Raw genomic sequence first — 27,434 nt, 5'->3', positions numbered from 1 at the left:
TCATAACTTCTACTAGCCAAAAAAAAGAAAAGAAATAAACCAACAGCTTGAGGCTGTCTGCACCGAATGTGACAAAGCGACCGTTGCAAATCATTTGGTGTCAGTTCTAGGGGTGTGTGATATTGACAAAAAATAATGTCTCAATATTTTCTGGGATTTTATCGATAATGGTATTGATAGAGATAATTAGACAATATTATGCAGAATGTGTTTTTGTGTGTGAACTGACTCCTGAATTCTTTGATATTCTTCACACTCTGTGGCCAGTTCACTGCAGTGATAGAAATTAATCTTTTCCAATAAGTTTAAATTGATTTTTACCTTTATAAAGCTGTTTTTTCTAAAAGTGTGCATCATCTTTTGAGTGAAAGTCTTACATTTAATCAGTCAATAATAATAATAATACATTTAGGCTGTTACCAAACACATGAAATCAGTATCAACAAAACTCATCTTTGCAGAAGTTGCATCTAAGGTGCCATTTAGATGTATTTCCACACAGTTTAATGAAGTCAAGAGGGACATGCAATGCTTTAACCTGCAGTTACAAATGCATGAATAATGTTTGGATATTTTAAACATAAAATGTTGAATACTGATATTTGAAATTATTTTAAAATTGAAAAGATGCTTTAAATGTAAAATTAAAACTGCCAGTAGGTGGCAGCAAGTCACTGTAAATAAGTGAGTCATTGCGATTGAACCGAATCATTTAAACAGTTGATTCATTCAGGAAAGTTGCTCTGAGATGCGAAACAGTGCGGTGGCTGTGTTTGGAATGAATAAGTCTCTTATTGTTTTTTGAACTGTATAAAATCAATATCATAATATGAAATGATATAAATATATACTTTCTGCCCCATATCTTGAATTATGTGATCGTTCTTAATGCATATTAATAGACTGATTCATGCAGTGAAAGAACGCACTCCAAATGCGCACACACACTAAATTCATCTAACCAGACTTCATCACACAGTCGTGAATGCATGCATTTCTGTAGGAGTGTTTTGTTTGTTTTTTGCAGAATACTCCATAATATCATGAGGTCTCACGAGTTCAGTATTTGCACTAAACCTGCACAGATTTGGCTTCCCCAATAAATCAATTAGTGAACATGCACAAAATGTAACCAGCCAAATTGGCTAGTGATTTGACAGAGTTACCCGCCACAGCTGATTTTTACCTGCATTTGGCGAGTTGGTGGGTGTTAATTTCAAACCCTGCATATAACCCTAATCAAACTGAGGGTGAAATGAAATGCATATCAAGTGTAGCATTGTAAATGAAATGAGATGTTAGTGTTACATTTGAATGTCTTTTCTACCTTCCCAGTGACCTTCAAGATGCTCTGGTCATCCTGCAACTTTATGAGAAGATCAAGGTTCCTGTCGACTGGAACAACAAAGTCAACAAGCCTCCATATCCTAAACTAGGGGCCAACATGAAAAAGGTATTCATTCTACAGTCATTAAAAAACCTCAGAAACTGCTCTTTGACAAACCGAGAGCATTCAGCTAGTTTTCTGTGCTGTTTTGTCCTCCGTCTCTGCATTTATGTGTTTTTGTGTGTCCAGCTGGAGAACTGTAACTACGCTGTGGAACTGGGGAAGACCAAAGCCAATTTCTCGCTGGTGGGCATCGGGGGACAAGACTTGAATGATGGGAACCCAACGCTCACTCTGGCCCTGGTCTGGCAGCTCATGAGGAGGTACATCTGAAACTTTTAGCATAGATATTGTTGACATAGATGTATCCTATAAGCTTAAAAAAAAAAAAAAACAAAGCATGTAGGCCTAATAGTAAATATCTAAATAGGGGTGTCACATTATCGATCTTTGGAATCAATTCTAAGCTTAGTTTTTAACAGCAGATGGTGCTCTGGCTAGTTTTTAACTACACACTTAAATGCTCATTAAGAAGAGTGTTTGTGCATTCAACTAATTAGGTGGTTAAATGTACTTGCACCTTGGCTTTCATGCTTTTGTGATGCCAGATTAATGTAAACACGGCCCACTGTAAACACTTTTGTTATTTGCTCAACCTTTTGAACTTTATAAATGATTATTTTAAGTTCAACCTGGCAACTCTGCAAGCAGAGCATGAAAAGTAACGTTCAGAATCGATTCAAGAAAGAAATTGCAATGGACCCGGAAAATTGCAGGTACGATCTACAAATCAATTTACTGTGACAGCCCTATATCTAAGTCAAATGAATAATAAATATTGTAAAACAGTGTATATACAGTACCATTCAAACCAATTTTGAAAGAAATTAATACTTTAATTCAGCAAGGACACTCCACATTGACCATTGAAAATACATTGGTAACATTAAAGACATTTATAATGTTATGTCTTTCAAATAAATAAAATGTATCATGGTTTGCACAAAAACATAAAGCATCAGATCTGTTTTCAACATTCAATAATGATAATAAATGTTTCTTGAGCAACAAATCAGCATATTAGAGTGATGTCTAAAGGATCATATGACATTGAAGATTGAAGTAAAAAAAATAATAATTTTGATCACAAAAATAAATTACATTTTAAAAATATTCTAATAGTAATATTTCACAGTGTTTTTGATCAGATAAATGCAGCCTTGGTGAGCAGAAGAGACTTTTAAAAGCATAAAAACATCCTAGTAGTTTAAATAAGAATGAACAACAGCGTATTAATAAATTGACAATGACCTAGATAAAGGATAAATAAATTGTCTTTTGTTATAAGTTTATGATACCTAATGCACAGAGCTGGGTAGTTTACTTACAAATTGTAATATGTTACTGATTCCAAATTACATGACTAAAAAATGAAATATTTAATTTGTTTACTAGCATCTGTGTGCCTTGTGACCATAACCAATGCCAGAGAGAAAAAAAACATGCAAATTTGATACTTATCTTAAAAAAATGTTTATTTTTAAATCTCATATACCTATACAAGTAAATATATTAAGTAAAAAAAAGAATCAGAGAATCACAAAAACTTTGTGAATTTGTGCATTTAATTTTACCAGTAGTTGATGCAATGTTGAAACACCTCTTAAACCTGAAATTTTAACAAAACTTTCTAGAAGAACTAGAAGAATTGAGAAGAATCAATAAATTGTGAATAATTTATTGATATTGTATAATCCATAAAAAGAAACTGTAGTCTGATTACGAGTATTTTAAAATGTAATTTAGTCTAATTACAAGTACTCAATTTTTGGAATCGGATTACATAATCTAGATTACATGTAATCAGTTACCCAGCTGTGCAAAAAATGATTTTCTTACTTAGATCGTTTGTCTTGTTTCCAGCCAAAATATCTCAAAGTTCTTAAATCAAGAAGGATTTTCTAGACAAGTAAAAACTATTTTCTTGTTTTCAGAAGTCAAAATTAAAGTTTTTACTTTGAACAAGAAAAATATCTGCCAATGGGGTAAGCAAAAAAATTTATTTCAAACAGAAACTCGATTATTTTTCTTACCCCATTGGCAGACTATGGATAGAAAGCTTTGATAGTTTGTGTAGTAGTAATAGTGTAGAAATGTGCCAGTAAACAGATTCTGATGAATCTTTGTGCTGTTTCTTCAGATACACTCTGAATGTACTAGAAGGCCTGGGCGACGGGCAGAAGGTCAACGACGACATTATCGTCAACTGGGTTAACTCGACTTTGTCACAAGCAGGAAAGTCAACCAAAATATCCAGTTTCAAGGTGCGCAAGCCTTCATTTGTCAGCTAACATATACATATATACATGCTTCATACAGCAGCCGTATTCATGTAGCTGCATGTGTTTGGTGAACATCAGAAGTAAGTGTAATGTTCTGGACTGTAGGACAAAGAGATCAGCTCCAGTCTGGCGGTGCTGGACCTGATTGATGCCATCCAGCCCGGCTGCGTCAACTACGACCTCGTGAAGAGAGGAAGCCTTAGCGATGAAGACAAACTGGACAATGCAAAGTAACATTTCAAAAGAGTGTTTAGTAGATAACATGCATGCAGCATTGCGATATTTGAATGTGTTTGTAAATGTGTGAACCATAAAATATATGCATGCTGTCAAACTTGATCATACTCTGATACAAGTATCTGAGAGTGATTTAAGCATCTGAAAGCTTTCAGACAAGAGCAGTGATTGACTTTTTTCTTTTTCTCAGTATTATTGCTGTTTGACTATTTCATTCACACTAATCCACAAATCTACATATTATGCTCTTTTACAAAGTTTTTTGTTTTGTTTTGGGGTGCAGTAGAACATGCTCTCATGCTTGGTGGTTCGAAAAACGCATTATTTTTTTACATCATTTACATTATTACAATAGCTTTCTCCCCAAGCTGGCACAAATGGCTCCATTAGTTCCGGGTTTGATGAAGGTCCGCCTTCCAAAAACGAAATGTGTTGTGATTGGTTAGCAGTCCCACTGCATTGCGATTGTCGTTCTAAAGCCTGGGAGTGCCAGGATTATTTTTAGTATAACTCCGATTGCATTTGCAAGCATAATAGGACCCCTTTAACATATCAGGGCCCGTATTCACACAACATCTTAAGGCTAAAAGTAGCTCATAACTTGCCGATTTAGGAGAAAATCTTAAAAATAAAGGGCGTGTCAATCCTAAATTTAGGACTCCTAAATTTTTACTCTAAGAGTATTTCACAAAGCATTTTAACAATAAAACTAGCTCCTAAATCTGTGAAACATTAGGAGTAGTGAAGATGACTCCTACTGTAAGTCACTAAAACCAAATCACAAACTAGGCCTATCATCTCTGCTGGAAAAAAAAACAATCATCACAGAAATTCTAATTGTTTCCACTACAAATACCATTACAAATGTTACAAACCATCAACTTTTAGCCATTAAAAGCATTAATAAATGGTTTCCTGTACTGTTTTTTGGGACATATTCCATTAGGATTTAGTAGTCTTAACAAGCCACCAATAGAAGGTAACCTATTATCAGTAGAGATTAACAGGCACCATTACAACCAATACAATTTCTATTTTAACCACTAAAAACATAAAAAAAATTTTTTTAATTGTTTCCATTTTTTTTTTTTTTTTTTTATTTAGCAGGGCTAAAATGGCTGTTGCCCGGCTATCTGCCTTGGAACGTAAAAGTTTAGGAACATGTTGCATTTATTGACACACACATGTTTTCCCATGCATCTTTTTTGGTTTTGGAAGTTATCCATATTCCAAATTTTCCTTTGATTATATCCTTGTTTTCATTAACAGGTTGGGTAAGAAGCTGTTTTTGAGTCCAGTTTGGTTTTCTTTTGCATTTTGCATGTCTTACTATCAACCCTGATTATTCTAGTCGGTCAATTAAAATGTTGTTTATATGCATATCTGCTAATTGTTTATGAGAAGCACACATGAAAGACAATTAGCTGAACATACACTTGTTTAAATATTGACACTAATTGACATTAGTGGCAACATCTTTATTTTTAAACCTTTATTTGAATATGGCAACATAATGTCGGCCTCTACAATATTTTATGAATAAATCTCTGACAGATCAGCCAATCACTGTGTGCATAGTTAGTTAGCATGCTGACATCATCCATAGCAACAAGGTCAACCCCGCGCTTAGTCTTAGCTTAAGACTTCTCTCTATTCCTTAGTAAAAGTTTGTCTCAGCAGCTTTGTGAATAAGTTTTAAGAGAAAACTCATAGCTAAAAACTTTTACTGCTATTTAGGAGAACTCTTAGTTCTAAGATAAAATGTTTTGTGAATACGGGCCCAGATGTTTTGTCCTGTGTTCAAGACATAACTTGACTATTTACATTAATTTCACACCATGAAAGCATTTTGAGAGGCAGTTGCATTCAACCGCTCACAAAAAGTGAAACACAGCTGCGGTGAGAATATCCCACATAGCCTGCAATTGCTTTTTTAAATCACTTCAACCATGAAACGTTATGCAAATTTATATACTTATTCAGTGTTGTGTGTGTAATTAGCAGCGAGCAGAATACAGTGGTTTCTAGTGCACACAATTTCAAAATTGATCCTGAAATTGAATTGCAATGCATTGCAGAATTGCTTTGATCCCGAATTGTGACACAAACAAAGAAGGCTATATAATCTGTGTAGTATTTCTCAGTAAAGCAAGGTGATTTCTGTCTGTCTCTTTCAGGTTTGCTGTATCCATGGCCAGGAAGATTGGCGCTCGTGTGTACGCCCTGCCTGACGATCTAGTGGAGGTCAAACCCAAGATGGTGATGACGGTGTTCGCGTGTCTAATGGGCAGAGGGATGAAGAGGGCGTAAAACGGGACGCCGCGGACAATCAGAGGCTGATGTCCTACCCAAAAGCCATTTTGCTGGTTGAAAGGCTTCTGGTTCAGTAAATTTATTACAACCACAATAAAAAAAAAAGAAAAATGCCAACAGATGTTAAAGAATCATGCTTAAGTTTGGCAGGACTGCAATGTTAAAATGGGCTTGAAGTTAATGGAAGGGGAGGGTTGGTTCTTTTAGACCAAAACAATTACGATTCCATCTGCGAAAGGGACAGATTAATACCAAATTATATCTTCGATGAAATGCGAGATGACTTAAGCATATCTGCGCTGGATCCAACCCATGTCAGACTCGGCTTTGCAATACTCTATTTACATAATTGATAAAGGATGTATGTACGAGTGATAGGTGTAGTTTTGACAGTTTGACAGCTTTGGACATTTAGAGTCACGACTGGCCTTACTAGATGCAGTATTGCCTCTATGCAGAACATGATTGTGTTTGAATCATTGAATTGGACCTTCGCTAATTCCTCTTTATGTTTTATATGTTACAAAATTTACCGGGAACGTTTCAGTGAGACACTTGAACACATTCCATAGTTAAATCTCAGCGTACTTTTTGTCTTATGTATATGTATACTCTTTTTACGTACAAGAGACATCCAAACAGAATGAACTATGCATGATCTATATTTTTTATTTAAAACAATACACTCCTCAGAAAATGCCTTTAAAAGCTTTAAGCATTAACCAATCCATGCTGTTCGTTCGCTGCGAAGATGACGAATAAACTTTGACGCAGAGGAAGGTCATCACATGTGGTCATTCTCAAACCTGTTACCGTTGGTTGATGATAAGTGACTGTGTTGCCGGGAATGAAACTGGAAGTGGCTGGTCGTACGGCAGCATGTTATCTATGGACCGAAGCAGCTCAATCCAAATGTCTGTAACTGAAAAACATCATACAAATAAAGCAGAAAATGCAACTGTGCATAGTATTTCAGCTTCAGCATGTCTTCCTTGCTTTCTTTTTCTTTTTCCGTGAACAGTGTTTTGTGTCATGATGGTTGGAATGAATTGTATTGCTCAAGTGAAACAGTAAAGCTATCGTGTAAAATGAAACTTTTTACTAGTTTAGTCAAATACCTGAAATCTGATTAGTGCAAAAAAATGCTGATTATCATATTATTTTTTTCTCCATGGTCAACTATATGATGATCAACAGTTGTAAGGCATAATAATGTAATGTCATAATTTCCAGTGTGACAAATCAAGCAGAAGCAACAACAACATTCATTCATTCGTTCATTCATTTATGCCTCATTACCTCATAGGGCCGCCAATACTTTCATTCTTGTAAACCATAATTTTTTTCCCTAAGAAATCTCATTGTTTTGAACAAAAAAAAACAGTAATATTGTAGGGTAACACATTAGGGAACACTAGTCACTATTAAGTAGTTGCATATCAGCATGCATATTACTAGCATATTGGCTGATTATTAGTACTCATGAAGCACAAATTAATGCATTAACAGATTCTAGATCCCTTAACCCTACTCAATACTTAAATGTAACTACTACCATAACTGCCTTACTATCAATAAGTATATGAAGACTGACAACAAGAGTGTCTCATTGTCTCTTTATTGGGCTCCTAAAATATGTAACTCTGGGGGGCAGAGGACCCATTTTAAAGACCCTCTGGAAGAATAAGGGAAGTACTATGCACTCAGTCTTAAAGAATTGCATATCAAAAAGCACTAGCTGCTACTACTTGATCTTGTTGTCTTTAGGTGGTATGATTTCAGGGACCTGACAAAGCTCATATCAGGGCGATGATCCTGAAGTCCTGACTGGCAAAGGTATTTACCAAAACTGGTGCTCTTCATGTTGTTCTCAAGACTCAGCATTACAAAAAAGGCATGCAAACTTGTTGCAAAAGAAACCCCTCTTGTCAATACTAGGAGAAAGGTCTGGGCCTTTTTCATACAAGAAATTAAACCAAGCTCTTAAAATGAGAGAAAGACGCGACTTAATGACCCTAAATTAGGTAATGGTCGTAACTCACGCAAATATATCACTATTCAAGGGAATTCACACTGAACCAGAGTCTTTACAAGGACTCTTCAAACTCTAGCACCCACGGGTGCTCTACAGCAAGAAGGGTTTGCAATTTGAGGTGAAAAAAGATCCTGTTGGGTTCTAGAGATTAGAAAAGCTCTTCTTGGGGAGGACTCAATTTCAAAAACTTGAAAAAGAGAGGGTTCAACACAACCCTAGGATGCGCCAAACAAACTAAGGCAAAAACCACTCCCCATGGGTCCCTGAGGTGGTGCTATGCGGGAGCCTCCAACTTAAAAGACCCCTTTCGCATCGTATCTTTTCTTAACTAACTTACTCCTTGGTGGAGGAGGACTATGAGTGGTGATGCTCACCTTCTGGCTCTGTCTCCAGTCCTCAGACCGGGACAGTCCAGTCCCCTCAGAGGGGGATTTGGACTTCTACCAGTGTGGAATGTACTCAAAAGCCGCAGACCTACCTTCACCTCGCCCTGAACTTTCCAACCACTGTCTCAAAGGATGGGCCGAGCAGCTTTGAAGAAGAAATGGCGAATCGATGAGAATGCGTTTCTCCTTCTCCCCAATGTCAGCCAAGTTCACCCACAGGTGCCTCTCTGTGGCTGCCATTGCTCCTGTTGATCAGTTGATCGTGACAGCAGTCTGCTTGGTAGCCCAGAGAGGTACGACCAGCAGGTGCAAGCTAGATTAAAGTGATATTGATTGGATATTTTTCTTACAAAAATGCATCGATTCACACCAGGAGACCTTTATTCACCCCCCTAAAGCCATGTGAGGCACTTTTTATTATGGATGGATGCACTTTGTTGGACTTGTTTTGGACTGATGAAGAGAAACGCCTGTCTATGCAGTTCTAAAGCTGGAAATGCCAGGATAATTTTTAATATAACTGACTGGATTTGTCTGAAAGAAGGAAGTCATATACACCTAGGATGCATGGAGGGTGAGTAAATTATGGGCTAATTTTAATTTTTGGGTAAACTATCACTTTAAGTTTATGTGTGTATTGGCTCGTTTATCCCGCCTGTCTTTCCTGTGATTTAAGCTTGTGTGGATTTATTAAAGACTGTTTGCATTGATCTTCATCTTCCATCTAGAAAGGTCAAAAGAACAGCATTTATTTGAAATATTTTGTAACTTTATAATTGACACCTATTTAATGCATCTTTATTGCTAAAAAAAAAGTATTAATTTTGGAATTGTGTATCACAGTTTTCGCAAAAATATAAAACACCACAATTGTTCTCAACATTGATAACAGTCAGAAATGTTTCTCAAGCAGCAAATCAGCATAGATTTTTTGAAGGATCATGTGACATGCTGAAAATTTACAGGAACAAATACATATAATAAACAGAACCCAAAAAAATCATTGCACGGAGAAAAAAATACTTTAATACAGAAAACAGTTCTTTTAAATAGTAATAGTAGGCCTTTCGACATAGTATTATATTCATGCAAAGTATTTGATTTACATCAATATTTCTGTAATCATTCTCTTGTGTGGTAAATCAATCAGTAAAAACCACTGATATATTTACCACTGATGACATGGTTGAGGATACAGCAGCAAACAGTCCTTGTATGTGTAATCAAGTGCTGACCAGAGCAAAGCATGAGCTTCAAAAACACAGCGCTGCAATCAGAGCACTTCAAACACACAAGCATCTGCTGGAATAACAATAAGCCTGAGCGCAGTGCTCGCCCTCTCAGAAAACCACAGGAGGAGCTTTCAATCACACAACTGCGCTGGACATGCAAACACATCAGAGTTTAAAGAAACAGAGGATGGAGAAAAAGACACAGAGATTGATGTTGAAGCTGCTGGGAGAGATGAGTGAGCGCTGAGGAGGTGTGTGATGTCTGAAGTGCGTATGGTAATGTGTCTCTCATCCCCCTCCTGCCTCTAGACACTCATCTCCCCTCTCAGCCTTTCAATCACACCACAGCCCTCACATCAGATTTCTCTGGAATAAATGCACAGATTCATCAAACAAGCAGGTAAAACATCACTGCGCTGAAGTCAGAGGACGACTCTTCAGAGTTTAGGAGAAGAAGGATGTTTGAAGACTTCAGAAGCATGTTCTTCATACTCTTGACGAATTAATACACCGCCACTTGAACCTGAAACAACTCAAAAATACAAGCAGGTGAGTGAATAAACATTACGCTTCTATTCCTTAATCGTCAATGTACTGTTATATAGTATTTTAGGAAATCTTGTGCATATTAAGTAATAGTAATAGTAATAATTAATCATCTAAATAATATTTTGAGATTTTCCCTGTCAGTACTGTGGATGTTGGGTGCTAAAACAACGGATGGAAACACAGCCATAAAGATCTGGATTCTAAGGTTACTTCTGGTCACCTTGCAGTGTTTTTTTTTTTTTTCTCAAATGTTTTTAAGAGCCTAAGTGCAATCCTTAGACACTGGGGGACACAGTAAGAGGACAATTGGCTATTTTCTTGAACTACCAAGGCCAGTCAACTTACATAGTTATTAAATATATACAGTATACTATCAGTCAAATGTTTGGAATTAGGACTATTTATTTATTTTTTTATTTGTTTGTTAGTTTGTTCCCTAGAAAAAAAGTAATATATTTAAAATACATTTATTTTATACTAAGCATATTTAAAATATATTAACATATTTACTGACATATCGCTCAAGATGTACCGATATAAAAATGTAATTTGAGTACTACTTGTGCATAATATACATTTCTTAATATTAAGTCTAAAATATGTTTTAATGCCACTATTGATGAGGATTGTATGATCTTTGAATAATGGTCTTTAAATGCAAGTTATTGAAAGTTTACTTGAAATATACTTGCAATAGTTCCACTTAAGCACAATTAAATGTACTTTAGTATATTTTTAGTTGGACTTCAACACTACTTCCACACATATAAAGTGCACCATTAGTTGTTCCAATTTAGCAGACCTAAAGTATACCAGTTAAGTATACTAAAAGTACAATTGCATGATATTTTTATTAAGTACATGAATATGTATGATATAAATGTATTTGATATAATGTATTTCAAATACATTTTAGTATGTATTTTTCACTAGGGTTTGTTTATTTATTTATTTTTCAATATTTTTGAAAGAAGTTTCTTCTGCTCACCAAGGCCTTTTACTGGACCAGAAATTTCTGTCAGAACAGTAGTATTGTGAAATATTATGCATTAACATTATAAATGTCTTTACTTTTGATAATTTTATTAAAAGTAAAGACATTTATAATGTTATAAAATATTTCTTTTTCAAATAAATGCTGTTTTTGTAAATTGAAGCTTTTAATTCATCAGTGAATCCACAAAAATAGTGTAGCATTTTTGCATCGCAGAATTACTGTATTTTTTTAATTACTGTATTTTAATTATATATATATATATATATATATATATATATATATATATATATATATATACTGTAAAAAAATTAATTTGTTGAGTAAACTTAAAATAAGTTGTTATCCTGCTGCCTTAAAATTTTAAGTTGACTAAATTTTTTTGAGTTGACTGAACTTAATATTATAAGGCAGCCAGGTAACAAATTATTTTAAGTTGATTCAACAAATAATTGTTTATATATATATATATATGCAGGCTAAAATAACATACAAAAAAATGTGTGTCAATAAAAATATGCTTGAATTTGTACACTACAAAGCAGCTTTGCTACTACAGGAATAAAGTACATTTTAAAATATATTAATAAAAGAAAACAAATGTTTTACCTTAAGTAATATTTCACAATATTACTGTTTTTACTGTATTTTTACTGACTGTATCTAACTAACTGCATCTCTCACACAAACTGGCAGTAATGGGTTTTTGTTCAACAGTATGGAAATACAACAAACAATATACTGACTTCTGAAGTATATTGTTGTAACATGTTTTCAGTGATGTGACAATTCACCGAATCTAGTGTTATTTATAGCACGTATCAATATTTTAATTTACACAAATATATTGTATGATTCAAATCATTTTTACAGGCTAAAATAAGACAAGCACAGTGCACCAATAAATATCTGCTTGCTTTCATATACCAAAAAGCAGCTTCATGTTATCAATGTACCAAAACACAAAAGCTGTTTACCTTTTGAGCTGATAATACATATTGATTAAAGTGTTACACTGATAGACCTGGTTCTACAAAACAATGTTATTTTAATACAATAACAGTTCACAAAAATACACAACAAAGTTAGAAGGTCATCATGTATTTATTATAGATTTTAAAAAAGCCTTATTTTTATAAATTTCTGAGCTGCAAATGATGGCTTCACACTCATTGAAAATTGAGCTATACTATTTGTGATTTACTAAAAATTATTCTGCATATGCAGTTCATTTGATAACATTTAAAATCAACTGAAAGCCCTATAAATATATTTGACTGTCACATACATTGCCACTAAAACTCTTGTGCAACAGTGTGATTTAGTGCATGTTGCTGAGAATGAGGTCTTATTCCAGGACAAACTCTTTTACAGCATGACCGGCCAAGTGTTGGTGGAGAGCATGGATTTATCAGCTCACAGACTGTCTGTGAAGACGTCTGTTGAAGATGAGTCAGAGCGCGCTGATAGCACTCTCAGCCGGTGAGATCGCAGTTACAGCTATTTTTGTGCTTAACAATTACCATCAGTTGTCTAATGGTCAGATATGGTCTGTCAGTCTGTATACATCCCTATTTTGACTCTTTTGCCAATGCAGTGGTCAGTCCATATGTGATGACACATCATCAGAATTACAGCGAGTGGCCACCCTCGAACCGCGTGGACTGAGCTCACAGAACTCCTTCCGTGGCAGAGGGGCGCTGTCAAGGTGAGCAGCATGGATAGTTTCTTCAGTGCATTTGCATTTATTGGAATTTGAATCTGAAATTGGTGGATTTTACATTTGGAAAACAATCTTTGTAGTATTTTGTAGCATTGTACTTCAAGTGCACAGAACATACAGTGCCCTCCACTAATGTTGGCACCCTTGGTAAATATGAGCAAAGGTGTCAGTGAAAATAAATCTGCATTGTTTATCCTTTATGTAACCCAGGCTCAAAAACATTTGTGGTCTAAATCAGTGTGCGAATATGGTTGGGCTAAATAACTGGGGAATGTAGGTAGAAATAATGCGATAAAAGATAAATAGTGTGTATATATATATACATTTATTTATTTAACTTTATTTTAATATTTATTTCTCCTTGGATGTGGGTTACTTGTGGTATCAGGACAGTGAGTAGATAAAAACTTTAAAACTTTATTTCGTTTTAAACCCTTAGTCTGTGCTGCGCAGGTGAGCAGCCAATCGAGTATAAGTAGGCAAAGCTGACTCCGCCCATTAGGGAACCGACAGAAGAGAAAGTACGAGAAGAGAAGCTTGAGTTAGAAGTTGCGTGAAGTTTTGATTTATCGGATTTTATCAGAAAAATACGTTGTAAAGAACGAACTGCGCAAGTTATCTTGCACATATTTTGTTGAGAAGTTTAAATAGTTGGAAGGACTTACTTGTATCTTGTGATCCGTGTGACCGCTGTCGCGCTGAGGTCCGATGGAGTGGGCCATCGTTGCGTCATCCGGTGGAAACCTGAAAGAAAAATAAGAAATATCATTAATACACAAGGGAATCGGCCAGTTTGTTTTCTTAGAGTCTAGGATCTGGATCTTTCTATTCGTGGACTGCACTGATATGAACATTGCAATCGTGCACCGAGTGAAGATGGCGAGCCAACCGTAGATCGACCAGAAACGTCTTTCTTTTGTCTCTGTGGACATCTGTATTGCGTTGCCTCCAACGAACATATTTCACTGGATTGTTGAAGGTTTGAAGTATCTAACACTTTCTTTGTTTTGAACGCTGGATCATTGATTATAAGGAACTGAGGACAGAATATAATTTGTTGTTAATTGGACTGACACTTCACTTTTGAACTGTTCATCTTCAGCATTATTGCTGCTGAATTGATATTCAGTACAGTTGCATATTCAGTTGTATTTATGCAACTTTATTTTGTATAAATAAGTGTTACAGCAGGAATTTACACTTTTTTTTGACATTTGAGTTATTTCTTTGTACTCACTGAACTTGAGTATGTATTAAGTTGTGCATGTAAGAGGAAAAGAGAGATTGAGGAGATTGAACCTACAATTGAACATTTGAGTCCAGTTTAATTTAATTTGGAAGAAAATAATTTTCTGTGTTTAGGGTTTTAATTTTGGTTCATATTGGGTAATTTATTTGTTTGGAAGTCAGATTCGAAGCTGATTGATATGTGTATTTGAATTTGTATTTATTTTGGTTTACTTTTGCCCTTCATGTAGTGTCATTGACACATTCAATCTGTGTATCCTGCCAAATTTCCCTCCCAAACAAAACAAACATCTTTATTTTATATAAATAAACGCATTTAAAACATATGTGTGTGTGTGTGCCTTGCCTCTCACGAAATCTTGTCTTCTGATTGGATCTTAATTAACTTGTAGTGTCCTACAACAATCATTTAAATTCTGGTGAATGATTGTTTTTCCTTTTCCTTTATGAGTAAACCTTCTGTTCCAGTCGTCTAACGGGGGTTACACTCATTTGTGGCGAGCCAGCCAGGAGAGAAAAAGGGAACCACACACACATACTAACTATTATTCACTAATAGTTCCTGTCTTGAGAAAACTAGTGAAAACTAGTGTAGTGAACGAAGGAAAAAAAAGGGGAACAAGATGGAGATTGTAGAAAAAGAAAGCATAAAAGTCCCAAATGCTATTTTAATTAATGGCATAACCGAAACTGAAGTGGATGAGGAAATCTTAGACTATGTGAAGCAGTACGGGAGAATAAATAGAACAATCTCAGTGAGTGATCCCAGTTTAGGAACCGAGAAGTCTTTAATAGTTGAATTCAGCTCAGGACTAGCGGTGCAATCTTTACGAACAATGCTTCCCTATGTCCAACAAGCACAAAATAATCCCGATGTCACTTTCCGTGTGACAGCCCTGTCAGATATTTATGTCCAGAAGCTGGGAAAGACCACAACCCAAACTTACCTCAGTGAGCTGGAAGCATTGGCAAGCCGTAGTGGGGAAAGTTTTGAGGATGTTCTGAGGGGCATGTTAGTTCATATTCAAGAGAAAGTTGTGCCAAAACCATGTTCTGAGCCCGCCCCTGTCGAAGCTGATGGCACTTTACCTGCTCATTCAGCGGACCTGCCCCAAACCGATTCCACTTTTAGGCAGTCTCAGGCATCGGTAAATGCTGCACGACCTCACTCTGTTCCGCCAGCTTCTGCAGCAACAAGCCCAGAATCTCCATCACTCACTGTCAGTGATTTAAGTCCACCTGCAGTGCAAAAAGTTGTGGTAGAGCATCTTGTACGCACTAGTGACCTTGCAGTGTCTGGGAACTCACCGTTGCGACTCCGTGCTTTCTCTGGGCGAGTTCCCCGTCCACCCAATGAGGCCGATTATGAAACTTGGCGCACCAGCGCTGAACTTCTTCTTCAAGACCCAACGGTTTCAGATTTTCACAGAGTACGCAGAATCTGTGAGAGTCTCCTTTCACCAGCGGCAGACATTGTAAAATCCCTTAGTTCTACAGCATTGCCTTTAGCTTACATTCAACTTCTCGATTCTGCGTTTGCACCCATCGAAGATGGCGATGAATTGTTTGCCAAATTTCTGAACACATTTCAGAACCCAGGAGAGAAGTCTTCCGCTTATTTGCAGCGACTACACGTGGCATTACAGACCACCATGCGACGTGGTGGAGTACTTAGCTCAGAGATAAATAAGCATCTGCTTAAACAGTTTTGCAGAGGATGCTGGGAAAGCTCCTTGCTTTTGGAGCTGCAATTAGAGCAGAAAAAGGATTCACCTCCATCCTTCGCCGAGTTAATGACAATGCTACGCATTGAGGAGAGCAAACATGCTTCAAAAAGTGTGCGGATGAAGCAACACTTGGGAAGTTCTAAGCAGCGTGTTGTAGTACAGTCTCAGACAGCTGTTGGAGATGATGTGACTCAGTTGCATTCTGTTACTGCTCAATTGGCAAGTCAAATAACAGAGCTCCAAAAGCAGCTCGCAGTACTAACCTCAAAACAGCTCAAAGACAAATCAAATTGTAAGACGAGTGCTATCAAATCTGCAAGCAGGCAAAGTGCAGGTACTCCCAAGGGAAAAGACAAAGCTTCAGACAAATCGCAGCCAGCTAGACCTAAACCGGGATACTGTTTCAGATGTGGAGATGAAGGGCATATTGCCAGCTCCTGTTCAAATGATCCAAATCCTACATTGGTAGCAGAAAAAAGAGCCCAACTCACAAAGCGCCAGAATGAATGGGATTTGCAGTACGGCAGCCCCAAGCCACGGTTAAACTAGCAACAGTTCCTGCTGTGGGGCAAGCAGGAACTGAGACCAATTCAGAGTGTCCCAAACAACATAAAGTGTTGATGGCACAAGCACAGGTGAACTCACGGCAGTCATTCATACCAAGGGGGTTAATTGGGACTAGATGTACTGCCCAAGTTGATATAGCAGGAAAGACATTTGACTGTTTACTCGACACAGGTTCGCAAGTCACCACCATCACGCAATCTTTCTACAACAGGAATCTCTGTGACCAACAAATTCACTCTTTAGACAATTTGCTTGAAGTTGAGAGTGCAAATGGTCAAAATGTTCCCTATCTAGGTTACGTTGAAGTTACTATCACCTTTCCCAGAGATTTTGTTGGAATCGGTATGGAGGTGCCTACCTTAGCTCTTGTCACACCTGATCTTCCTTCAACCTTTCAGCCGTCTATATTGATTGGCACGAATACCTTGGACGAACTGTACAAGGACTTTTCACAACAAAAACCCCAGTACTTTTCACCCTCTTGCGGGTATAAGCAGGTCCTTAAAATCCTGGAGTTACGTCAAAAACAGGCGGTGGAAGGAAATGTCGGGCTAGTGCATTTACCTGAGAAGCAACCTCGAATGATTCCAGCTGGTCAAAGTACAGTTCTTTGTGGTACAGTTTCTGTTCGGGGAGTGTACCCCGACAAATGGGTAGTTGTTGAACATCCATCCTCTTCTTCTTTGCCGGGTGGCTTGATTGTTAAGGCATGTGTGGTTACCCTTGGGGAGTCTAAACCTTGTCGTTTACCTGTAGTAATCTCAAATCCTACCACTCACGACATTACAATTCCTGCAAGATGTATTGTAGCTGAATTAAAGGCTGTCCAGTCTGTAATCTCAAATAAACAGCCCAAGAAAGTGGATGAAACAGAATTCGTTCCGAATTCTTCTCTTGAGTTCAACTTTGGCGATTCGCCCATTCCACCAAAATGGAAAGAGAGGCTTATTGGACAGTTAAGGGAGATGCCAGAAGTCTTTTCCTTACATTCCCAAGATTTCGGACGCACTGATAAGGTTAAACATAAAATTAACCTTATGGACGAGACACCATTCAAACATCGGCCAAGGCCTATACACCCGGAAGACCTGGAGGCCGTGAAGAAACATTTGCAGGAATTGCTTGACGCAGGGGTCATACGAGAATCTATGTCGCCCTATTCTTCACCGATTGTTATTGTGAGAAAGAAGAGTGGCGATATCAGATTATGCATAGACTATCGGAAATTAAACCAACGAACCATTAAAGATGCGTATGCACTCCCAAAATTGGAGGACACCTTTATGGCTCTGGTAGGATCCAAGTGGTTCTCAGTACTCGACTTGAAGTCTGGGTTCTACCAAATTGAAGTTGAGGAGAAGGACAAAGCAAAGACTGCATTTGTGTGTCCTGCAGGGTTCTATGAGTTCAACCGTATGCCTCAAGGTGTCACTAATGCGCCAAGCACCTTTCAAAGACTCATGGAGAAGTGTATGGCGGATATTAATCTCCGTGAAGTTCTTGTCTTTATAGATGACATAATTGTGTTTTCCAAGGATTTGGAGGAACACGAAGAAAGGTTGCTGAAGGTCTTGAGGAGACTGAAGGAATACGGTTTGAAACTCGCCCCAGAAAAATGCATCTTTGCACAGACCTCGGTCAGGTATCTTGGACATATAGTGTCCGACAAGGGAGTGCAAACAGACCCCGACAAGGTAGCAGCAGTCAAAACTTGGCCAGTTCCAAGGAATTTAAAAGAACTTCGGTCATTCCTAGGATTCATCGGTTATTACCGTCGCTTCGTCAAAGATTTTTCCAAAAAGGTCAAACCCTTGAATGACTTAACTGCGGGATACCCCCCTATTCGTCAGGGCATTAAGTCACAAAACAACAGACTTTATCGGAATCCAAAGGATTTGTTTAATAGTAGGTGGACAACAGCTTGTCAAAGGGCATTTGATCAAATCATTGAGGAACTTACTACTGCTCCCGTGTTAGCATTCGCTGACCCCAAGCTACCCTATATCCTGCACACGGACGCAAGCACATCAGGACTAGGTGCCACCCTGTACCAAGAGCAGGATGGTCAAGTAAGGGTTATTGCTTATGCGAGTCGGGGACTTTCATCTAGTGAATCCAGGTACCCCGCCCATAAACTAGAATTTCTAGCATTAAAGTGGGCGGTCACAGAGAAGTTCCACGACTTCCTTTATGGCAGCACCTTCAAGGTAGTGACAGATAGTAACCCCTTAACCTACGTTCTTTCCACTGCCAAGCTTGATGCAGTTGGTTATAGGTGGTTAGCAACGCTTTCTACTTACAATTTCAAACTGCAGTACAGGTGCGGGAAACAGAATGTAGATGCAGACGCCTTGTCTCGGCGACCTCATTCAGAATTCCCTGCAGAAGATGCTTCTCGCAGTGAGGAAAACCAAATACTTACCTTTGCCGAACGGCTCACCGCAGAAGCTGAAAAGCAGGAGATCAGTGGTGAGGTAGTAAGAGCCATTTGCGACAGTCGTCTTACTCTATGGTCTGAGTATTCACATGATTTACCCGCTGCTTTCATCAGTTCCCTGACAATGCAGACAGCTGCAGTGCCTAATGTTTATTTGCAAGAAGATGAGTGTGGAGGACTGCCAACAATCCCCCATCTATCTCCTTCAGAAATTCAAAGAGCACAACTGGCCGATCCCTGTATAAGAGAAGTCATTACTCAAATCCAGACTGGAGGGACTCCTTCAAGAACTGTCCGTGATGCTCTTCCTAGGTTACCTTACCTTCTTCGAGAACGAGAACGACTGGAGTTCCATGATGGAGTCCTTTATCGAAAGAGGAGTGTGGCTGATAAGGTTATGTATCAGTTGGTTTTACCTGAAGAATATCATTCTGATGTGCTTAAACATCTGCATGATGACCTTGGCCACATGGGGATTGATCGCACTTTGGATTTAGCACGGAATCGATTCTATTGGCCCAAAATGGCTTCAGATATAGAGCATAAGATAAGAACATGTGGTCGATGTATTCGAAGAAAAGTCTTACCCGAAAAAGCAGCACCACTCGTGAACATTTTAACCAACCGTCCTTTACAATTGGTATGCATGGACTTCCTTACACTCGAGCCGGACCACAGTAATGCAAAGGACGTATTGGTGATAACTGATCACTTCACGAAGTATGCCCTTGCCATCCCTACCCCAAATCAGAAAGCCAAGACCGTTGCGAAGTGTCTGTGGGAGCAGTTTATATGTCATTATGGCTATCCTGAGCGCCTTCACAGCGACCGAGGCCCTGATTTTGAATCCCTCTTGATCAAAGAACTGTGTGATATTGCTGGAGTGCGGAAAGTTAGAACAACCCCATACCATCCGAGAGGTAATCCTGTTGAAAGGTTCAACAGAACTTTGCTAAATATGCTTGGAACCCTGGAGGCCAAGAAGAAAAGCTGCTGGAAGGAGTATGTAAAGCCACTCGTACACGCATACAACTGCACCAGAAATGAAACAACCGGGTTTAGCCCTTATGAGTTGATGTTTGGGCGACAACCCAGGCTTCCGGTAGATTTAGCGTTTGGACTACCTCTCAAAGATAAGGCAGACGTGACACATTCTCAGTATGTAAAGAATCTAAAGTCAAGTCTTGAGGAGAGTTTCCGCATTGCAGTTGAAAACTCCAAAAGGATGGCTGAGAAAAATAAGACGCGTTACGACAAACGTGTGACAGCATCCGAGTTGGACAAGGGTGACCGAGTTCTTGTGAGAAGTGTTAGATTGAGAGGAAAGAATAAACTTGCCGACAAATGGGAGGAAACAGTCTACGTGGTGGTGGACCGTTATGGTGATTTACCTGTGTACAAAGTATGCCCTGAGTTCCAAACAGGGCCTACTCGAACGCTACACCGTGACTTGTTGCTTCCCTGCGGAACTCTTTCCTCTGATGTGAGTGAACTCGAGACATGCAGTTTGGTTCCCAGTCGCAAAACACGAAGTAAAGCAATTTTTAAATGCTCTGAAGAAGATACCCCTGATTCAGAAGAGGAAGATGATCATCCAGGACCCCAATTTGAAGTTGTAGGCGAGTCATTTACAGTCCATACTTCCAAAGTGACACAACCTGGTAAGGAGGACATTGCTCAACCCTTGGGAACAGGCTTAGCGAGTGAAACGCCTGAATCACAGGTTATTGAGAACCCACCTGTAAATCCCGAAGAGAACTTACCTGTAAATCTTGAAGAGAACTTACCTGTAAATCTTGAAGAGAACTTACCTGTAAATCTTGAGGAGAACTTACCTGAGAATCCTGCAGTCCCATCTGAGAGAGAAGGATTTGTTGACCTTCCCCCTTCAGCTGCGTTGGTAGCGCAAAACCCAAGTTTTAATGGGGAACCTTCTGTGTCAGAGTCCAGTCCAGCTGGAGAGGAATTAAATGATGTAGAAAATATGGAAGTCAACACAGAAGCTATCGAAGTTGTAGACCCACAAAATGAGCTAAGGAGGTCTGTTCGGACAAAAGAGAAGCCTAAAATCTTGACTTACCCGAAATTGGGGAACCCTTTGGTAACCATAGTTCAGTCCCTCCTTCAGGGTCTGAATGAAGCCTTTTCAGAGTCCCTGCAAGATTGCTCCCATACGAGCTGTCCGGCAACACAAGAGTGTGTAGCTACTGGCAACATGCAAAGGGACTTGCATGGTTCTAAAGGGGGAGGGTGTAACCCAGGCTCAAAAACATTTGTGGTCTAAATCAGTGTGCGAATATGGTTGGGCTAAATAACTGGGGAATGTAGGTAGAAATAATGCGATAAAAGATAAATAGTGTGTATATATATATACATTTATTTATTTAACTTTATTTTAATATTTATTTCTCCTTGGATGTGGGTTACTTGTGGTATCAGGACAGTGAGTAGATAAAAACTTTAAAACTTTATTTCGTTTTAAACCCTTAGTCTGTGCTGCGCAGGTGAGCAGCCAATCGAGTATAAGTAGGCAAAGCTGACTCCGCCCATTAGGGAACCGACAGAAGAGAAAGTACGAGAAGAGAAGCTTGAGTTAGAAGTTGCGTGAAGTTTTGATTTATCGGATTTTATCAGAAAAATACGTTGTAAAGAACGAACTGCGCAAGTTATCTTGCACATATTTTGTTGAGAAGTTTAAATAGTTGGAAGGACTTACTTGTATCTTGTGATCCGTGTGACCGCTGTCGCGCTGAGGTCCGATGGAGTGGGCCATCGTTGCGTCATCCGGTGGAAACCTGAAAGAAAAATAAGAAATATCATTAATACACAAGGGAATCGGCCAGTTTGTTTTCTTAGAGTCTAGGATCTGGATCTTTCTATTCGTGGACTGCACTGATATGAACATTGCAATCGTGCACCGAGTGAAGATGGCGAGCCAACCGTAGATCGACCAGAAACGTCTTTCTTTTGTCTCTGTGGACATCTGTATTGCGTTGCCTCCAACGAACATATTTCACTGGATTGTTGAAGGTTTGAAGTATCTAACACTTTCTTTGTTTTGAACGCTGGATCATTGATTATAAGGAACTGAGGACAGAATATAATTTGTTGTTAATTGGACTGACACTTCACTTTTGAACTGTTCATCTTCAGCATTATTGCTGCTGAATTGATATTCAGTACAGTTGCATATTCAGTTGTATTTATGCAACTTTATTTTGTATAAATAAGTGTTACAGCAGGAATTTACACTTTTTTTTTTGACATTTGAGTTATTTCTTTGTACTCACTGAACTTGAGTATGTATTAAGTTGTGCATGTAAGAGGAAAAGAGAGATTGAGGAGATTGAACCTACAATTGAACATTTGAGTCCAGTTTAATTTAATTTGGAAGAAAATAATTTTCTGTGTTTAGGGTTTTAATTTTGGTTCATATTGGGTAATTTATTTGTTTGGAAGTCAGATTCGAAGCTGATTGATATGTGTATTTGAATTTGTATTTATTTTGGTTTACTTTTGCCCTTCATGTAGTGTCATTGACACATTCAATCTGTGTATCCTGCCAAATTTCCCTCCCAAACAAAACAAACATCTTTATTTTATATAAATAAGCGCATTTAAAACATATGTGTGTGTGTGTGCCTTGCCTCTCACGAAATCTTGTCTTCTGATTGGATCTTAATTAACTTGTAGTGTCCTACAACAATCATTTAAATTCTGGTGAATGATTGTTTTTCCTTTTCCTTTATGAGTAAACCTTCTGTTCCAGTCGTCTAACGGGGGTTACATTTAGATCTTTCATTCAAAAAATTCACAAAAATCTAACCTTTCGTTGAAGTAAAACAATGGAAACTCATTATGAAATCAATGTTTTTCTCTAGTTCAGGTTGACCACAATTATTGGCACCCAATTATATCAGTGTCCTTTTCCCAAAATAACAGCTCTGAGTTTTCTCTAACAACGTCTAATGAGTTTGGAGAACACCTGACCAGAGATCAGAGACCATTCCTTTATACAGAATCTCTCCAGATCCTTCAGATTCCCAGCTTCATGTTGGTGCTTCTTCTCTTCAGTTTCTACAGGGTTCAGGTCAGGGAACCGGGATGGCCATGGCACAAGCTTCATTCTGTGCTCAGTGACACATTTTTGTGTTGATTTTGATGTTTGTTTTGGATCATTGTCCTGATGGAAGATCCAACCACAGCCCATATAAGATTTCTAACAGAGGCAGTCAGGTTTAGATTTTTTATCCATTGGTATTTGACAGAATCCATAATGCCATGTATCTAAACAAGGTGTCCAGGACCTCCGGCAGAAAAATGGGCCCACAACATTAAAGACCCAGCAGTATTTTTAACCGTGGGCATGGGGTACTTTTTATCACTGTTTGAACCAAACCCATCTGGTGGGGTTGTTGCCAAAAAGCCCATTTTTAGCTTCATCTGACCATAGAAGCCAGTCCTGTTTGAAGTTTCAGTCTTGTCTGACAACTGAATATGCTGGAGTTTTTGGATGAGCGAGTAAGATTTTTCTTGAAACCCTCTGGAACAACATGTGGTGATATAGGGGCTGTTTGATTATTTTATTTTAGGCTTTCAGACCCCAAGACCTAACTAATCTCTGAAATTCCCCAGCTGTGATCCTTGGGGAGTCTTTAACCACTCAAACTCTCCTCCTCAGTGTGTATTAGGGTGATATAGACACATGTCATCTTCCAGGTAGATTTGAACTTGGTAAATTTGTATCTTTAGTTGATTGGAATTTCTTATTGACCTAATGGTAAAAAATGGGGTTTTTCAATGCGTTAGCTCTTTTCTTACAGCCTCTTTCTATTTTGTGAAGCTCAACAAACTTGTTCTGCACATCACAGCTACATTCTTTGGTTTTACTCCTTGTGATGGATGATTAAGGGAATTTGGCCTTTGTGTTCCTCATATTTATAATCCTGTGGAACAGAAAGTCATGGCTGAACAATTTTATACTCCTAGCCACTAAAAATATTGTAATATTAATGGGAATATACTTCAGAGATATTTTACTTAGACAAATTTCTAGGGGTGCCAATAATTGTGGCCAACGTGAACAAAAGAAAAACGTTTATTTGATAATGAGATTTCCCCCCCAGTTTCAATTGTTGCACTTCAATAAAAGATTAGAATTTTGTGAATTTTTTGAATAAAAGATCTAAAGGATACACGATGCAGTTTTATTTTTACCGCCACCTTTGCTCATATTTATCAAGGGTGCCAATATTAGTGGAGGGCACTGTATCATATTGTAATGCCAGGCCAGCAGAGAGAGCCCCATTACACATATAAAGTCAAAATCATTTAATATATATAATTTATATTATAGAAGATATCATTTAAATTCTAAGGTATTATATCTGAAAAGATAAAACTCCTGAAATACATGAAGAATGTGATTGCTCAAGATGGGTATTTCCACACTGATTCATTAGTTCCCTTTGTTTCCAAGGCTGGTGAGTATGGTGGTCACTCTTAGAGAATGGGCCCATAAAAGCCTTCAGGAAGAGGAGGAAAGGCCAGATTCTTTCTTGGAGCGCTTCAGAGGACCTGAACTTCAAATTGCTCCCAGTCGAATAAGCATCAGACCAGATCATGATGGAAACAACAGTGCCAAAAGCAAGTGAGTTTGTTCTCTTGCACCATTATGTACAACTGTATAAAATGTCTATTGCCTCGTTGAACACAGATGCAAACACAAAATTTACTAAAATGTATTTGGTTATCAGAAAAAAGTCTGATGTTTTCATACTGGCACCTGCTGATGACCTGTACTACCGCTGGCTGTTTGTTATTGCCACGGCTGTGTTGTACAACTGGTGCTTTGTGGTGGCTAGGTAAGACAAAAGAAATGTCCTTTTTTAAAATAATAAACATCAAAAGCATTTCTGAGCTAAAATTCTAAAATGAAACCATTGATTCCAATGTAAAACTTGTCAGAAAATTATACAGTAAAATAATCTAAACACAATAAGTGAAAGAAGGAATAAACCTACTCATTTTGGATTCTGAATGCTGCATGTAGAGCCTGTGAGGAAGGTATTTGTAGCAGCTGTTCTTCCATTAAATCCAAGCGGTATAATTAGACCTCAAGAGCAAGTCTGTGTGATCTAGGCTCTCATTTTGATGATGATTCATGTAAATAAGTGTTTTTGTGTCATATGTGAAAGGGTTAGTCCTGAATCAATCTGATGGTGTTTCATTATTTGTCACAGGGCCTGCTTTGATGAGCTTCAAACCAGGAACTTCATTCTGTGGCTGGTTTTGGATTATCTCTCTGATGTCATTTATATAATGGACACCTGTGTGAGACTGAGAACAGGTCAGAATCTTCCAGCATCTCCTATGTTTTTGATGAGTTGTTGTGACACTTTGCTCTAATAATTTAATAGGTGCTTCGGTACACTGTATATGAGTAATCATGCAGAACTGACAATGTATATCTTTACTATAGGTTTCCTTGAGCAGGGTCTTCTGGTGAAGGACCTTACTAAGTTAAGAGAAAGCTATTTTCACACAATGCAATTCAAGCTAGACCTGTTATCCATACTACCTACGGATCTAGCTTACATCGCCATTGGCATTCATGTGCCAGAGCTGCGCTTCAATCGGCTGATGCGCTTCTCACGTCTGTTTGAGTTCTTTGACCGCACAGAGACTCGCACAAACTACCCCAACATGTTCCGCATTTGCAACTTGGTGCTCTATATCCTAGTCATCATTCACTGGAACGCCTGCATCTACTTTGCCATTTCTAAGTCTCTGGGATTTGGATCCGACCAGTGGGTCTACCCAAACATCTCTGACCCTGAGTTTGGGACACTCACTCGAGGATACGTCTACTGCCTCTACTGGTCAACCCTCACACTGACAACCATTGGGGAAATGCCAGCTCCAGTGCGGGATGAGGAGTATCTTTTTGTTGTTTTTGATTTCCTTGTTGGTGTTCTCATTTTCGCCACCATTGTTGGTAACGTAGGAGCCATGATCTCAAACATGAATGCCACACGAGCTGAGTTCCAGGCTCACATCGATGCCATCAAACACTACATGCAGTTCAGAAAGGTCAGCAAAGAGCTGGAAGCTAGAGTCATCAAATGGTTTGACTACTTGTGGACCAACAAGAAAGCAATTGGTGAGCAGGATGCCCTAAAGAATCTGCCCAACAAACTACGGGCTGAGATTGCTATCAATGTGCATCTGGATACACTGAAGAAGGTCCGTATCTTCCAGGATTGTGAAGCTGGACTTTTGGTTGAACTGGTGCTTAAGTTGCGGCCACAGGTCTTCAGTCCCGGAGACTACATCTGCCGAAAAGGAGACATAGGAAAAGAGATGTACATCATCAAAGAGGGTCGCCTTGCTGTTGTGGCCGATGATGGGGTGACCCAGTATGCACACTTGACGTCCGGCAGCTGCTTTGGTGAAATTAGCATCCTCAACATCAAAGGCAGCAAAATGGGCAACCGTCGCACAGCTAACATCCGTAGCATTGGCTACTCTGACCTCTTTTGTTTGTCAAAGGATGACCTGATGGAGGCTGTAATGGAGTATCCTGATGCTAAGAAAGCTCTGGAAGAGAGGGGAAGACAGATTCTTCTGAAGGAGGGTCTGCTGGACGAGTTGGATGCAGGTGGAATGGGAGAAGAACGGGTTGAGGAGAAAGTACAGAGATTGGAAGCTTCTCTTGAAATATTACAGACTCGGTTTGCTCGTTTACTGGCTGAGTACACAGCTACTCAACAACGCCTGAAGCAGAGACTCACTGCACTGGAGTGTAGGACACGGCACTCTGGCAGCGGATTCCTCTCGGATGGCAATGAAAGCACTGTTGATGGTGACGGTACACACAGTGAGGTCAACATCACACTCTGAGCACTTAGCAATAATAGCAATAATATATGAACACTTTACAACAATTGTTTATATGCATATGGGATTAAACTTATAACTTATATAACATATAAATAAACTTATTATGTTTGTAGGGTAGACCCAGCTAGAAATTTTTCATGTTCAGGTAATATTTTCAGTTTTATTTTAGTTCCCAGAATATTTTGCTAAAAGGTAGGATAACATTCTCTAAAAAATTCTAAAAATGTTCCTTATCGAAAGGTAACCCTCATTGCATCGTCCTAGATGACTATATGGGGAAACTCCTGTGTACTCCTGTTACTGAAGCCTGATTTGTTAACGTCTGTGTAGTTTCACAAACCAATGGTGCTTAAGC

The 27,434-nt window shown here is 38.5% G+C and overlaps 2 protein-coding genes across 5 annotated transcripts in view; both read left to right on the top strand.

The window, feature by feature from the left end:
• pls3 (plastin 3 (T isoform)) overlaps positions 1–7,249 on the top strand; it is a 47,952-nt gene extending 40,703 nt beyond the window's left edge. For both annotated transcript variants that reach the window (XM_073820386.1, XM_073820385.1), the window contains exons 12-16: positions 1,336–1,453; positions 1,577–1,710; positions 3,588–3,711; positions 3,835–3,959; positions 6,144–7,249. In XM_073820386.1, the coding sequence (XP_073676487.1) occupies positions 1,336–1,453; positions 1,577–1,710; positions 3,588–3,711; positions 3,835–3,959; positions 6,144–6,276 (634 nt within the window). In that variant the 3' untranslated portion in view covers positions 6,277–7,249. The remainder of the gene's footprint in view (positions 1–1,335; positions 1,454–1,576; positions 1,711–3,587; positions 3,712–3,834; positions 3,960–6,143) is intronic.
• Positions 7,250–12,850: 5,601 nt separating this feature from the next.
• Positions 12,851–27,136, top strand: cnga2a (cyclic nucleotide gated channel subunit alpha 2a). 3 transcript variants are annotated; one of them, XM_073820613.1, is made up of 6 exons: positions 12,851–12,957; positions 13,073–13,183; positions 24,657–24,826; positions 24,927–25,041; positions 25,420–25,526; positions 25,659–27,136. In XM_073820613.1, the coding sequence occupies exons 1-6, from the start codon at positions 12,851–12,853 to the stop codon at positions 27,077–27,079; spliced, it is 2,031 nt and encodes a 676-aa protein (XP_073676714.1). In that variant the 3' UTR covers positions 27,080–27,136. The 3 variants fall into 3 exon arrangements, with proteins under 3 accessions (XP_073676714.1, XP_073676715.1, XP_073676716.1); XM_073820614.1 differs by having other exon boundaries at positions 24,657–24,827; positions 24,934–25,041; XM_073820615.1 differs by lacking the exons at positions 12,851–12,957; positions 13,073–13,183 and having other exon boundaries at positions 24,667–24,830; positions 24,871–25,041.
• Positions 27,137–27,434: the final 298 nt, after the last annotated feature.

The sequence above is a fragment of the Garra rufa genome, chromosome 16, assembly GCF_049309525.1.
Source record: "Garra rufa chromosome 16, GarRuf1.0, whole genome shotgun sequence".
NCBI lineage: Eukaryota > Metazoa > Chordata > Actinopteri > Cypriniformes > Cyprinidae > Garra > Garra rufa.
The sequence above is the reverse complement of the archived record's forward strand: the minus strand, read 5'-3'. Positions and strand labels throughout refer to the sequence as shown.